General features: G+C 43.2%; 1 protein-coding gene across 2 annotated transcripts in view; it reads right to left on the bottom strand.

The window, feature by feature from the left end:
* Positions 1–1089: 1089 nt before the first annotated feature.
* Positions 1090–16596, bottom strand: part of FXN (frataxin) — a 51483-nt gene continuing 35976 nt past the window's right edge. For both annotated transcript variants that reach the window (XM_088476611.1, XM_088476610.1), the window contains exons 4-5: positions 12472–12569; positions 1090–6246 (exon numbers count right to left, since the gene is read on the bottom strand). In XM_088476611.1, coding sequence (XP_088332737.1) covers positions 6105–6246; positions 12472–12569 — 240 coding nt within the window. In that variant the 3' untranslated portion in view covers positions 1090–6104. The remainder of the gene's footprint in view (positions 6247–12471; positions 12570–16596) is intronic.

Raw genomic sequence — 16596 nt, 5'->3', positions numbered from 1 at the left:
GTTACATTTTGTAGTCATGTGAAACCTTTCCTTTACACAAGGTTACATTTTGTGGTCATGTGAAACCTTTCCTTTACACAAGGTTTACTTTTGAACCAAAACTTCACTACCCCCAAGATTAATATTTCCTAACTCCAGTCCCCAGGGACCGCTAACAGTGCTTGTTTTAAAAATCACAGTATCACAACTGAATAAATAGCTCCACCTGTGGATCTTTTAAAATGTGTCAGCTGGTAATGAATACACCAGTGACAAACTTGCTGGCCATACACCTACACGACCAGCATAAGATCAGATTCATCATGATTCCCCGGAGCTCCCTGGCAGTCCCGGCAGCATGCTTGTTGTTTTTCTTAGCACACAATCTGTCATAAGATCGATCCTGTGTCTCACAGGCTCATAAGAGAAACAGTCATTGAAATTACTTGAATTTACACACGATGGATCGCATGAACAAAATAAACGGCACGATCTGCACCCGATACGATGGACAAGATGTGCTGCACATCTCATCATACCATCTGATTATAGGAGCTGCGGGAGCGCGCATCGGATCTTATCTTACTAAAATAATATACGATTTTCACAAGATCCATCTTATGACTCATCGAAAATCGTGCAATCGGCCCGAAATCGTGTAGGTGTATGGGCATCTGAAAGCGGGGTATACATTGGGAGATATATATCGGCCAATCAATCGAATGGGCAATATATAGCGAGTGCTTCAGGGGGTGTACCCCCAAATATGTCTGTGAACAATTATGTTCACAGACATCTCGCATCGGCCGTGTAGCATAGATGGCCTATATATTTGCAGATATATCGGAGCATCTACTGGTGTGTACAGGCGACTTGCCGATCGCCTGTACACATGCTGCAGGGATTTGGCAATAAGTGACAGCTCAACTGGGCGTGCAAATTTAAATGCCCGCCCAGTTATGATGTCAGGCCCAACAAATTGACAATTGTCAGATAGGTCGGAGGGTTTAATCTGCATACAGATTACATTATGTCCACATAAGGATAATTTAGAGGTCTATTACCTAAAACAGTTCAGTAATGATTATTATACTTTATTTTTATGGCATCATAAGGGTTCCGCAGCACCTTACAAAGGAACAAAACAAGAAAACAGTAACTTACAGTACGAACATAATACATAAGATCAACTAAATATACTAAGCAGATACACGTAACAAGTACAGTAGGATAGTAGTAACAGTAAAGCTATTTAGTCCAGTATTACTGTAGGAGCTGATCCCTATGATTAGGGAGGGTAATGCTTTGGTGTTACTATGGTCTAGTCTCACCTTGGGAGCAAGCAGTGAAGATGAGTCCGTTACTCAAGCTTCATTTCCAAAGAAAATCAGAGATTTCTGTGGGATAAGATATTGAGAACAATCTACTATACTGCAAAATAGTTGGTTTAAGCAGAAAAATCCCACTGCTATTTCATAAATGCTTAACTATAATGACTTCCAGTACTGAAGCCCCTTTAACAGTCCAGGTTTTAAAGATATCCACAGGTGTTAGAATCAAATTGACTGAGGAACTAATTAAGTCTCCTATACTCAAAATATTCTTAAAACCTGCACAATACACAAAGGGGACTCGAGAAGCAGAGTTGGGAAACACTACTGTAAGCCAACTCAGGGGTAATAGTGACAAATCTGGAAGATACAGATATCAACATGCACATAATAGTAGGGATGTTTCTGACTTTTACGTAGGTAAACTCCTTGGGTTTATACAGTAGTAGTGACATTTAGGACATTCCCCTTCTTTTGTCTTATATGTTAAAGAGCCATGAATTCAATTGTTATAGATTTGGCTGTATATCATGGGGATGTAATTATAATCCCGGCGGTCAGGATGCCAACGCTCAGAATACCATTGCCAGAATCCCGGCGCCAGTCAGAACCTCGCCTTCAGCATCCCAATGGTATTGGGGCTAGGCTCCAGGAAAGGAGGTTTAGGTTGCGGGTAAGGAGGGTTACGTTTAGGGGTAAGGGTACTTACCTGTAGGAGTCAGCCATGTAACCCAGTCAAAATGCCAGTGTGGGGATTCTGAGCGCCGACATCCCATACTAACCAATATCATGAACTAGATGTTTGAAAGGAACACAACTTTCTGTGTTGGTTATGGATTTGGTGTGGATAGTTTCTGTGAGTCCTATTGGCAGAATCCTCCTGAACAGAGGATACTAGAATAATCAGCAATATCCGTATCTATTATTATTATCCTTTATTTATATGGCACCTCAAGGATTCCGCAGCGCCTTACAAAGTAACCTAAACACAATGGGGCTAATTTAGATGGGGATGCAGATGTTAGGAATTTCCACCTCAAACCACTAGAGGCCACCGCTTGCTCTTGAACTTGCCCAGGATGACCAGTATTACCTCAGAAGAATCCCTCTTTGGACTTCCTGAACAACCTCTGCTTTAGTATTTTGCTTGATATGTTCCTGCTCCTTTTGGATTCTCAACTTTATTTGACCAATCATATCCATTTACCCACTAAACAGGAGCCAACCAGGCTCCTGTTTAAGTACCGGCTTTGTGAGGCTACACTTCCTATGGCCAACTACCCTCCTCTCTGTAGTTGGGGCCTGATTCAGAGTTGTACGCTATTGTATTCAAAGCTGCAATTGCATTTATTTTATTCAATACATTCGTGTTGTAATCTCTGTAGACAACAGCAATTAATTCACATCAAGGTTTCAAGAATATACAGTAGTGTTTGATGTCCTGTGTATATGTTCACATATCTGTTAGAAGATGGGGCAGCCATCCATGGTATGTTCAATTTAAAAGAACAAAGGCCAATTGCATAAGAATTCACCAGCTTTGTGTTCTGACAGCAATTATTTTTCTTGGCAAGTCTCCATTTATGAAGCATACATGCTGACCAGAATAGGAGTAGATTTGTCAGATGGTTAAATGTAACAAATACCTTTGTCATTATCTATGCTCATAAGCAATAAACTGTTCACACTTTAATGTAAAACCAAAATATTTGACATTTATTGTGAGATAAATTCTAAGGCTGGGTACGTGTCGATATATTGTCCGTTCGATTGACGAACAGTATATCGGTAGCGCATCGACAGGTGTGTACACCCGGATATGTCTGGTTGACCCTGTAGCACAACCAATGCCGCCACATCATGCAGATATTTTGGTGCATCTGCAGTGTGCAGGCGCCCCACAGGCCGCAGGAACCGCCGACAATGACCTAACTTCCGGCTCCTGTGGCCAGACATGTTGGGCGGTGGATTGGTAAGTGCATATGCACAATTTGTTTGTGGAGAAGATTTACCAAATAGGTGGATTGGTCAACCAATGGGACGGCAGCCAATCCATTGTTCAGGTGTGTACCCAGCGTAAGAGATAAAATTCTAACACAAATGAACCGTAAACTATAAAACTAAAGCTTTCATAAGAACTACTACACCAGGCCTGGCCAACCTGTGGTTCTCCAGCTGTTGTGAATCTACAGGTTTGAGCATGCTTGACCAGCTGATTGGTAGGGGGGTATGCTGGGACTTGCAGTTGCACAATAGCTGGAGAGCCACAGCAATGCATAATAATGTACCTTACTGTCCACTAAAGGAGATTGCTCTATTCCTGAGATGGATAACTACAGAGGTTTTGACAAGTGAAAAAAAATGATTGGTGGTTATGATCGCTATAGTGTCAGGACACAGTAAAACTAGTTATAGTACTGTAGCATTTATTTCCAGCCCTTCGCACTTTGGCTTCCTCAAGCTGTATTTTCATGTTGGCACCGGCAGCCCTACCCCCCACACCAGATTTACCAAAACATGCCTCATCTTCAGTCATCACCATTTTGCACTCCCTGCCAAGTCCTGAACCTAAAAGGACTTCCCATTTAGTAGGGTTTATCAGGAATATTGCTTTTACTAAAATTTTGGGAACAGACAAGCATGTAAATATCATTATACTTTATATTCATAAGCAGTATACTAAAACAATTAAAATAAAATACTATGATTTTTCTCATAGCATTTTCACACAATTAGAGCAACCTCACAAGGGAGGAGTTTGGTGAGCGAGCAAAAAAAATTGCTTTTGGTTTGCACAAGATTTGTTTCACTGAGACAGACACTGGCACAGTACTGAGTAGCAAGCAACCCATGTCAGTGTCACTCAGAGTGACACAACCTCATGGCTCCAAGGAGTGACTAGTGTAGAGGCACAGGCATTTTTATCATCTCCACTGGATCTCAACATTGCAAAGATAATTTGTAATTAAGCTGCCATACCAGAGTGCACGGGATGGGGGGGGAGGGGGGGGGGGGAGGAGGGGAGAGCGGGAGAGAATTTTTATTTATTTATTTTTCTTTCTTCTTAACCAATACCCGATATTGATTATATTTGTTAGGATATTGAAAATTTCAAATACTATCTGTAGAATTGCATTGTGTTGCAGTTAAAAAACATATTGTACCTTTCTAAAAATAATAACCATGAAGCATTCAATAGAATAATGCAATTGTTTAGTAAACGTGAACTAAATGTTTTATGAATACAATACAATACTATATAATTGTATTGCATACCAAATGTTATTATACCTACTGTACTGCTGTTTTTGAATGTGAATATGTGCAGTGTTTCAATAAAAAATTTGGAAAAAAAAAAGAAAGATGATGGGCCAAATGTAATAGGGTGAGAGTATAGAAAATGTGAGAGTTTAGCAGTATACTGTCACATTGGTCGAGTTTTATCTTCAGAATGGGAAAACATCTGGATGAGATTAAATCTTGAGGTTTTTTTTTAGTCTAAAATCATGTGAGTTTGCCTGTTCTCAGACTCTATTACATTGGGCGAGTTTAAAAAGTGTGAGAGCTTACTGCTAAACTCTCACATTCTCTAATCTCTCACCCCATTACATTTGGCCCAATATATTTTATATCACCATTTTAAATTAGAAATATCTGGTAATGTCACAATTAAGTCACCGGTTTTCCATAGCAATCCCAGAGTGGAAGTTCAACTTCTGCCTTGATGACAAAGCACTCGCATTGAGTGATGTGTTTTAGAGATTCACGAGCTAAATAAAACAACAACTAACCACACTATGGATTCACGTCTGGAGAGGAAGCAAGGTTCCGTCCCACTGATTATATGTAACAGATTCATGCCATCTTGTGCTAAATCCAACTGTAATAAGACTGATTATGGGCAGATGAGAAGAGGTAAAAAGCTGGTGACCACTGAGGTTTGGCTGTGCAGCTGTATCTGTATGCAGACATGCTACAAGGGTGCTGGAGTACCTACACTAAAAACCCTGTGCATTTACATGTTCCCTTGAACTATAGTATGATGTTTAATTAATGTATGTACAAGCTCAAGATTCCATTTATGCAAGAACCACCTTTTACTTACTGTTCCTGCAAACTTATCAAGTTGTTTAGAGATTACTCATGAGGCCATTTCATACTCAGGTACTTTTCTTTATCAGTATTTCAGTTCAAAACTTTATTCTGCTAATTGTGTTCCTGATCTGGTTCTCATGCACCCACCAACAGCTCATGTTTTCAGGATTTCCTAGTCTACTTGGCTGCACGGTATTAGGGAATGGGGTGCGAGCGGTGCTGTTGCCCGGAGCACTAGGAGCGGCACTGTCGCTGCTCCGTGGCCCCTGCATCTGGCTAGCAGGAAGCCGGGAATAGCACCCTGCAGTGCAGCTTCAGTGTTTCTCAGAGCGTGCAAAAGAATTATAGTGGCACGCAACCTGCAATGTGTAGTGCAGTCTAAAGTGTCTGGGCTGCTCTTTCTGCTACTGCCGGCCCTGCCCCCTTGAATAATATCATGTTAGGACTGCTCTGCTGCTGCTTGGCTGGGACAGTAATTATCCTGGCTCCTTGTTGAAAAAGCCTGCCGGCGAAATGCGTGTCCACATGGAGGAGGGTCCTAGCGGTGCACAGCTGGACCTTGAAGCACATTACGTAAGTGAAAATAGGTTCCAGTTTCAGCGACTCCTTGGGTTATTGTGTATTTGATATAGTGGGAAACAGCTATTTCAATCTCCACAATTGTTGAAGTACAGTACATGGAAGCTCCCAGACCGTGTGTTATCCTGTATACAATAAAGCTGATAGGTCTATTTTATTATTCAATGCAAGAGAAAGTTCTTGTGCCAGCAGCTGATGAAGAGCTACACCATCATGTGAATAAACCCAGGAACGTCCTGTCCAGTCATATCGCTTAGGGCCACTGAAACACAGAAAGCAAAAGGATTAAATAGGTCTTGAACGTCAATCTGCCAGAGACATATCATTTATTTTCATATAGATTAAGATTTTACAATCAGAAAAGCTGCTATGTTAGTACAGGGTCTCCAATATCCAAATACAGACATAGCTGGTTTTAAAAACTGTTTATCAGTAGGAAAAAATAAAAATGTGGTCCCTATGTGAGTGAGGACTGGAAGCTCAGCACCAGCTTATATGCCCCATTGCCTAGCAATGAACAGACATTGCTTTTCTCTAGGCACCCCATACTGCAAGTGCATTCTTTAATTCCCATTCACTGACCCAGAGCTGAATACACGTAATTGTTTCTGCATTTGCTTCTAGTTCAGTGAACAGCTAGATGTGTAGGTTCTGAGAGGGATTTACATTATGGGGTGTCTTGAGTGCACAGGGAGAACCACCAAATGATGCGAGGGGCCTGAACACATATATCACTTTCTAAATATTTTTTAATTAAAACACATATGAAGAGTCCTGGAAACACACATGGGCAATTGCCCTGTTGCCACCGTACAAGTGCCAGTCTGTACAGTGTTTAACTGAGGCAAATATACACAAGTGTGTATCATACATGTAATAAAGTACTAACAAATACAATAATAAATGTCTTTCTTTATAATACCAGCCTCGCTTACCAGCAGTAATATTCTACTCACAATGCATGAATCCTGTTACATGTCACCCTCTTTAGAAGTAACGCTAGTTTTACCTGGCATTAGAAAGATGGGGCATTGTAATAAACATCACCAGGAGCGAAAATACAAAGTAGTGTTTGTTCCTCTAAGTGCCCATGTCATGTAATTTAGGGACAATCTTACATTAGTAGATATTGTGAAACGCTATGTTACAGTGTCAGCGGCTGTAACACTAATGTAGCATTTGGCATGTATATACGCCCGCAGTCACACACAGAACATAGGCATGCTGCATATCACTTTAATCAACAGAATCTGCTTGTGCTAAATATTCGCATTTGAAGGTAACAGTCACACGAAAAGACGCTCTGCGCTACCGAGTCACATGGAGCTCCCGCATTATGTGTAGCACGACTTGTAGAGCACGGAGGATAGATGTATGTGGACACATCTGTAACTTAGTAATTAACAAATAATATTATTAAGGAAAAGTCATGGAAGGGCAAGCGATTATAATGAGGCAATGTGCCAAGTATTTCATGCGATTAATATATTTTTATACATAATCGCTTGGTCTCCCATGACTTATTCTCAACAATATTATTCCATGTTAGGGGTAACTTCTCTGCAGGTTTTAGCTCTGAAGAATTTCAATTCAACCAGGCCACTGTATGATATCACATAGGAGAAAGATAGCCAACAGTCCTCTATTAACTGGGACATTCTATTATTGGGCAGGAAAGACAGTCATATGCAGTCTCATGTCTGCACCCAGAGTAACTCCATAGAAGATAAGGCATTACTAAACCTTCCAAGCTAAGCGCAAGATCATAGCTACCAGATTGTATTGGCAAATATGCATGTATGAACAGAAATATCTACTGCCCACATTGGTATAATCATGAAAGACTGCAATCTGAGCCCTACTGTATCTTTTACCACGTTAAAATCCTGGATGCAAGATGAGGTAACAGAGGCAGGTGTCACAGGCAGCACCATTCAGGCACAGTAAATGCAATTAATGTAAATGTTCATACTAGAAAGCAGTATAATGTGGCTTTTAACTTCTTTGTTAATTTAATAATGATTAAAATAATTAGTTGTTTATAATGTAAATGACACCAGTACAAATTCTTATGTCAGTGTGTGGGATGAGAAGATACACTTCAGTTGCCATCTCACAGAGCTGAATAACAAGGCTCCACGCTGAAGCAGACCGTAAAAGAGAGAACGTGACTGAAAGAGCTCCTCACAGGGACATTAAAATCAGTGCTGTTACTTTTCCTGTTTGTTACCTCTTCCCCATATTTGTACTTCTGTAGGCCATGTTGTCATAATTATTCATATTTATAATTTCACATTACCAGGGGGCATGTCCTATTGACAGTCAGGGGTCAGAGAGAATAAACAAGGAGGTGGCAGATATAACTCCCTACATTTGATTGTAATCCATAAAGCTTTCCCCTTTATCAGGCACAAATCAGTGAAGATGATTTGGGAGGTTAAAGCAATAAGGATATTACTTGCAAAATTGTCACACAACCACAGCTGAGGTATGATTTTATTTTGGGGGGCAACATAAAATCGCTCTGGTGCACGCCCCCCCCCCCCCCCCCCCCTTACCTGAGCGATGGCCATGGACAGTCAGGGGCTGTGCTTTATAGCAATAGGCACATTACACCTCCTCCTCCATGAGGTGCAGGGGCCGTGCAGCCTATTGCTAAAAATTACAGCCCCTGACAGTCTGCAGCTCCTTTCAAATGTTTGATGGGGGATGCGAGCCACCCCTTATCCCCATCCCCCCCATTCCGTCGTCCAGCAATTATAGTTTATTTGTTCAGTGCAGGTCAGACAGTGAAAGCAACTAATTAGTGCTTAGGTTTTAGAGCAAATTCTGCACATAATGTTAATAAATGATTCCTAAGGGAATATTTACTAAAGTGGAGTTCTTTCCCATAGCAACCCATCAGATTCTACTTATTTATCTAGCTCCTTCTATAAGATAATAGCTAGAATCTGATGGGTTGCTATGTACAACAACTTGAAAAACTTTAAAAACCCACAATTTAGTAAATATACCCCCCTAGAGCAGAGGTTCCCAAACGTGGTCCTCAAGGCACCCTAACAGTCCAGGTTTTAAGGATATCCATGTTTGACCACAGGTGACTTAATTAGTATCTCAGTCAATTTGATTTAACCACCTGTGCTCAAACATGGATATCTCTAAAACCTCAACTGTTGGGGAGCCTTGAGGACCGCATTTGGGTACCTCTGCCCTAGAGTGTAAATTTACAAGTCACTGATCTCTTTAGTAAAAAGGGGATGATAAAGTTCTTAAAAGTATAAATAAAGGTCCAGCTATAAAGGCCCATCTTGGCATCAGTTGTATATTCTCACTGTCACTCTAACAAACAGCAGCAGGAGCAGGCATGCACCCCATTATTGTACAGATGTGTCCTCATACACCCAGGGGTAAATTTACTAAAGTGAGAGTTTTTAGAAGTGAGTTTTAAAAGTGATGTTGCCCATAGCAATCAATCAGATTCTAGCTATTATCTTCTAGAAGGTGCTAGTTAACTGTTAAGTAGAATCTGATTGGTTGCTATGGGCAACATCACTTTTAAAACTCACTTCTAAAAACTCTCACTTTAGTAAATTTACCCCCTAGTCTCAATATGCTATGCAGCGAGACTTGTCTAGCTTGAGTGAGCCGCCAGGTCCCGTGCTACTCTGCTAGTGTTGGGCACCTTTTTTCGGCAAAAAAAGGTGCCCAAGTTGCAGTGCGATGCGACTAGGTTGCACCAGTAGACTGTGCTAATTAATCTGATAAGTGCCACTTGTATATCTGTGTGACTGAGTCTATGGGCCGTATTCAATTATCGGTGAAAAGTCTCAGACTTTTCGCATGGTGTACTTTCCGCCGTCATCACTAGTTTTGCATCCGGAAAAGTATCACGCTCAACACCGCTTTTTGCCCTATTCAATTGCAAAGGACGCAAGAACGCGTCCTGGCGAAACTCAAATGGGCGAAAAGTGCTGTCAGATTTAGGGAAATCAGCCTGCCACTCCCCAAAACATGCACTGACATGGGGGATCACTATAGATACCCCCGAATAGCCCTGCTGGAGGTATTTGGGGTGCTTAAATGCTTTCAATTGCTGCTATTTATCGTCTTTGCACAAGTGGTAAAGAATAGCATTTAGCAGTTTTTTTTTGGCAAAAATAAGTAGTCACAGCAAATTTGGGGTACATGAAAACAGGTCCAAGCATGGTTAAAATTCGCTAAAGTAATGTTTTTAAAAAAACATAAAAAAAGCACCTCCAGCAAACACCTGCAATCAAAAAAACACCTGGGGCATACTTGGGGTCCCCCCCGAGTCTATTTCGCTAGTTTTTAAGTTTGTCCCCCAACTTTGAGCTTTTTCGACCCCAAAACAAAAGTACTTTTTTGGGGTGATCTAAACTATTTTTTCCTACTTTTTTTTTTTACACAGGTTTACCTTTGGGGGACTGTCCCAAGTCTGCAGGGGTGTTGCCACAACTTTGCACCCCAAACCCCCCGTTCTGCACTTTTTTCCACCTCCTTTCAGAGGCAAATCTTTCCCGCTGGTTAAAAGGCGCAGACTATGGGGGAATGACGTCACAGGCGAGAACTTTTCGCCGAAAATGGCTTTTCGCCGGCAATTGAATACGGCCCTATATATGAAGTACAACCAAACTGGAAATAAAATTAAAAAAAAGCTGCGGCCGCTATATTGTAGAACTTCATATAGATACAGAGGCTCAGTCACACACAGATATACAAGTTTTGCATACCAAATTAATCAGCACAGTCTGCTGGAGCGTCCTAGTGGCATCACATTGCAATTTATACGCATTTTCAGCAAGAAAGGATACAAAAAAGACACCGAAATCTAGCAGAGTCTCAAGGGACCTGGAGCACTGAGAGGTGCTTTATAGTGTAACTGCAGCAAATATGTGTAAGGACATATCTGTATTACTTTCCCCACAGGATGCTCGGCTAGTTAGCCCACAGCAGAGAGCAGGTACTTTGTCTTGTGATCGCTTCTCAGCGTTCCAGTTGTTTAGTACACCAGTGGGGTACTCTGCACCATTGGAGCTAAATGATTGGTGTAGGCAGCTGTTTGTCCAATATAGGTGAACTTGACAATGTCCGGTGAGTTTCTAGTTGCTGTTCCTGGATTTTCATTTGACCTTTGCTGACACCTTGTTTTGGATAGCTGCCTGCTCTGACCTTTGCCTGAATCTTGACCTCGTTTTGGATAGCTGCCTGCCTTGATTTTTGACTTAACCCAATCTATTCCTTGGATTGCCAACTGCCCTGAACATCGCTTGCTAAACCAAAGTACAGGTCCAGGCAAAGATTAGAGCAGGTGGATATACAAAACTAGGTCAAAGATTACTCAAAGATCAAACAAAAATCCAAGAATTGCATCCAGAAACTCACTGAACAATATAAATTGTACTTCTACAATGAAGTGAAAACAGCTGCCTGACCTATGCAAGTGTAGGTAGCCAATCAGCAAGTTCCAATAAAACAAGTCTCCCATGAGCCTAAAACTTGCTACCTATCCGCCACCATTTTATTATACTTATGCAGTTTATATTTTACCGGACAGTGCAACAGCAGAAAACTATGGACCTCGTTCAGAGTCGGTCGAAGCAGCCGCACGGGAAAAGGGGCCGGATATGCAAATGATTCCCTCGCAAGTTGCGTCCCTAAGTTCGGATCGGTAGCTGACCAACCAAGGGGAGGAAGCGGTCGGAAGACAAAAAAATACGCCCCCTTCTCGTACGCATTACACGTCATCTCCGGGCATATAAGGATTAATCGAGACCATCGGAACTGGTCGTAGAGCTTAAGGTTGACCATACCCTCTCTTAAGCTCTACGATCATGTCAGTGTAAAAACCTCCCATGTCACATATGCCATGACGCTACTTTGTTAATTATGCACTCCCATAAACCGTATGCACTCCCATAAAACGCCGTTCGCATAATGAGGCACGCCTGCGTTCGGATCTCCACTCCCCTGTTTTCAAGCACCTTCCCCTGTTACCACCCACAAACGCCTCCATCTGTCACTCAAACTACCGACCTGGCTGTGTTCAAGGAGAGAGAAATTTCTGATAGTAGCGGCTAGTTTGCGCACGCGTATTGCGAACTTTACGCATGCGCAGTATAGCGAACATCGGTGGCGTACGACCGTGCGGTCGCTTCGACCGACTCTGAATGAGGTCCTATATATCAGTAATCGGTAAAAAACCAGAGTGTGAGAGCTTCATAAGGTCACTAGTGTGGTGCTTAGATAATAAATACACTTCCTCTAGATTTATGATCCTGGTGGTATATAGATTCAGTTGGATCCAGTGTACACTGGTTGTAAGGAGAACAACTGTACAATACATAAAGAAACAGTTATCATTGTTGTGCCATCCAAAGCCAAAACCATTTTGATTACACATGGTATTTAATATACCTGATTAACTACATCCCATCTATCTAGGGGAAGATGTGTGACTCTTACATACCTTTTAGGTGATGACAGCCAGATCTGTCTGTTTGGCGTCTGTTTATTAATCACATACGTTCCAATGTCGCCACCAAATTTCACTGTAAGAACCCCATTCTGATATTATAAAATAAGAAAAATGCATTAGCAGGGCAGCGAGTATGCACTAGCAACATTGCATAACCATATTAGATCTATATATAGGCTTGCCACATCATGCCTTTAATTTGGGACACATAAGAATTACACAGATTCTGTGACTGGCTGAATTCAAGTCTCCATGTTATCTGGTTTTAATCAGCCACAGATCCGGTGTATTTCACATGTGTCCCAAATTAAAGGGATGATATGCTATGGATGATATGGATATGGATGATATATCTATATATGTATATATACACACACACACTTTAAAAAAAAAAAAAAAAACCCTGGAATTAATTAACCACTTGAGACCAGAGCCAGAAGTGTTTCATCTGACAAGAGGCGACCACGCCGCCTCGCTGTGTCAACTGACTTTTGCAGAACGTGCAAAAAACATTTGCAGAACGGATGTCCTCTGACTCCGCGGACCACCTGTAGTGATGCAGCAGTCTGTCACCGCCATCATCACTGCCGGAATGCAACTCCAGAATGCCGTGATAACACGAACATGGCACCGAAGGGGGATAGGGCTGAGTTATGCTGCCCCATAAAAATATTTATTGCTGGGATGGGGAGAATGTTTTAAAAATAAAAATGTACATATATAGTGACACATGGGGGGGGAGGGACTAAACTGGGGGGATGAGGGTGGGGGATCTGCCACAGGGATCAATTACAGCTAGGGGTCAGGGATTGATCATGCTGATGGGGGGGGTTGGGATTGCAAACACCCCTAGGTATATATTTTTTAAAATACTTTTTAAAAAGTTTGAGCAGTTTTGGCAAAAATGGAAACCAGTTTTAAACATGTTAGGAAAAATAACAAGCGATATGGTAAGAACTTACCTTTGTTATCTCTGTTTCTACGAAGTCCATAGGGTCCACAGGGTTGACCTTGGGGTATAGGTTGGGAACCAAATCCGGGCACCACGCAGGTAAAGCTTTTAGCTCCCAGGATGCACTTGGGTCCACTCTCCCTATAACCCCACCCCCAGCCAGAGGCACCTCAGTTTGTAAGTAGCCAAAGGCCGGAGGAGGAGAAAAAAAAAAAAAAAAAGAGAGAAAACTGGAACACTCGATAACCATACTCACAGAAATGGGAGACGGAAAACCGGTGACCAGTCACACAGCCCATTTGAAGCCAGGTGCGTCAGGGCGGGCGCCCTGTGGACCCTATGGACTTCGTAGAAACAGAGATAACAAAGGTAAGTTCTTACCATATCTCTTGTTTTCTACTTCAGGGTCCATAGGGGGTCCACAGGGTTGACCTTGGGGATGTCCCAAAGCAGTTCAACCAAGGGAGGGGACGCTCCTGTGCTGAGAGGAGAATCCGCCGCCAAAAAGGAAGCATCCTGAGAGGCAAAGGAAAACAATGCCTAGAACCTTAAAAAGGTGTGGACAGAAGACCACATGGCCACCTAGCAAGGCAAAACAGCCAAGGCGCCACAGCGAGCCACCCACGAGGGTTACATGGCCCGAGAAAAAACAAGCAGCAACAACAGAAAGGCCTACCCATGGGTAGGCCCCTGAAGAGGACATACGAGGCCGTCCAGCCAACATATGGCCATAGGCCGGCCATCCTTTCCTGTTAAAACCTGAAATCTCAGACCACCAATAAGGAGTCCGATTTCCGTCAGGAACTTGAATGGATCACATAAATCCACAGAGGCCGGACCACAGTCAATGAAGCCACACCAACCGAGAGGACTGGGGACTGAATGGCTGCACCATAAGTTCCAGAATAATATGGAACCTGAAAATCACTAAGAAGAAACACAGGGTGAGAGCAACTCACACCCTGACAAGATGCCCTCCAGAAGAGGGAGCCACAAGAGAACGCTCCCAATTCCGACACTCACCTGGTTGATATAAACTCCCTGATAGAAAGAGAAAAAGCCAAAGCAATAGACCATGTAATGGCTATCACAACCAGCGGTTCCATTAACTTTCCCCGGAGTTAACGAAGAACCACTCCTAACCCCCAAGGAGTCCCTAGGGAGGACAAATGGAGGCATAATCCAGAAAAACACTCCAAAGGATGAACTGGATATCAGAGCAGAGCAATTCCATAACCTAATCATACTGACAGTGTAGAGATCTGCACTGTCAGGAAGGCCAGGCCGAGGGTGAAACCCAAGCCAGCCGGAAGGAATGCCAGAATATCTGGAAATCCTGGACACCAGAGGATCGTATCGATAGGTATAATACCATAAGAATTATGGCTGCCACGGTTTGTGGTAGGTCCCAGCAAAAGCTGATCCATGTGCTCCAATCATTCCAACGATGACAAAGCCATGGAAGCCGTAAGACCACTGTAGGGACGTAGTCAAAGACAAACGACCCAGGTCCAAGGCAAACCCCAGGACCCTGAGACAACAGGTCTGGGTAGTGAAGCATCAGGAATGGAGTATCGATGGAGAGACTCCGAAAAAAACCAAGTACCCCTGACATCTGGGGCAATCAGGAGCCACCAGCAGGAAAGCATCTCTGTCTCGATTGAAACACTTCCCTCGAGGAAGAATGGAGACTGGAGAACACAGGTACGCAAATTGGAAGAACCCCTTCACCGACAAAGAGTCACTGAAGGTTGCTTCAGAATCCCCAGAGTTGGACTGTAACACCATAGTGTGATAGAGTCAGAAGGCCATGAGTGTCACCTCAGGAGGGCCCCCCCCCTGCTCACCAGGAGATGAAACCTCTCTTGGGGAAGAGACTAGTCCCCGGGATGCACGTCGTAACGGCTGAGGACTCCCGCTTCCCAATGGAGAGCACCTGAAATGAACACTGTCGAGATGGTCGGGAGGAGACCCTCAGACAATGTCCGAATGTATGACATACCTGACATTGCCACCCAACGAACAGTATTGCTAAAAAGGAAGCTACTGTTCTGACCCTGTCGGACTGAACTTTTTCAGGTTCACCGGGAAACAAGGGCTATGCCAGAGTGAAGGCCCAAGACAGGCTAAAGTTCCAACAAGTTAATTGACAGGGTGGAATCGACAGACATCCAATTGCACTGAAATGGATGCGAACCAGACACTGTCCTTAGCAAAGAATACCCTGGACGAGATGGTCATAGTCACCCGAAAAGGGACAGACTTGCCTCCGGGGAGAGCAGCATCATTTGAACAGTGATCAGACAGAAAAAAAAAAAACTTGTTCCATCTGGAGATAAGCCAATTATGGAAAAGCCTGGAATGGAACTAAGCCCATTCCACCCTTCCAAAGGCAGACACTGAATAGTGGACCATGCATCCCAGAGTGCAAAGACATATGTCGACTGCGCAGACATCCATGTACTCCTAATGGAAGAGTGGAGATGCCGTCTTACGCCAGAAGAATTCTCAGATTCTGAGAATCCAGCAGGGCTCCTAGGTGAAGAATACCCAGAGAGGGATGCAGGGAGGACTTTTTCCCCATTGATTAAACTTCTGCACCTTGAAGAAGCCACAGTCAACCTGACCCGGCTGTAAAGTACCCCGGTGATCCTGCCAAGAGCAGGAGGCCATCCAGGTACAGGAGCATTGGGATATACTGAACAGAAGAACTGTCAGAAAATCCAAAACGCTGGTAAACCCCTGTGAGGCTGAGAACAGTCCCAACAGGCAGAGCCCGAAAACCATAAGTGCTTTGATACAGCAAACCTCAGTCCATGCTGAGGCAAGGTCTCTGTAAGTGCCCGTAGGCACGCGTGTATATCCAGTGATACCATAAAGTCCCCAGGTTCCAAACATAGTATGATGGAGCATAGGGATTGCCTCCTGAGCCCAGGTAGCTTTAGGAACTGGTTCAGGGAATTGAGACAGAGAATAGGCCAAAGAGGACCATTCAGCCACCGCACCAGAAAGAAAGCAGAACAACCAGTCCCTCGCTGAGAAAGTGGGGATGGCCCAATTAGCTCCGCTTACCCCAACAACTGTATAGCTTTCTGGATTCGTAAGGCCCTGTTCGGGTCCGAATAAGGGCCTGCGTACCATCACATGGAAATAGGCCGCCTGAG

Source organism: Taudactylus pleione, unplaced genomic scaffold (genome assembly GCF_031769625.1).
Source record: "Taudactylus pleione unplaced genomic scaffold, aTauple2 ptg000190l, whole genome shotgun sequence".
NCBI lineage: Eukaryota > Metazoa > Chordata > Amphibia > Anura > Myobatrachidae > Taudactylus > Taudactylus pleione.
Note: the sequence above shows the minus strand (reverse complement) of the source record. Positions and strands in the feature narration are given on the sequence as shown.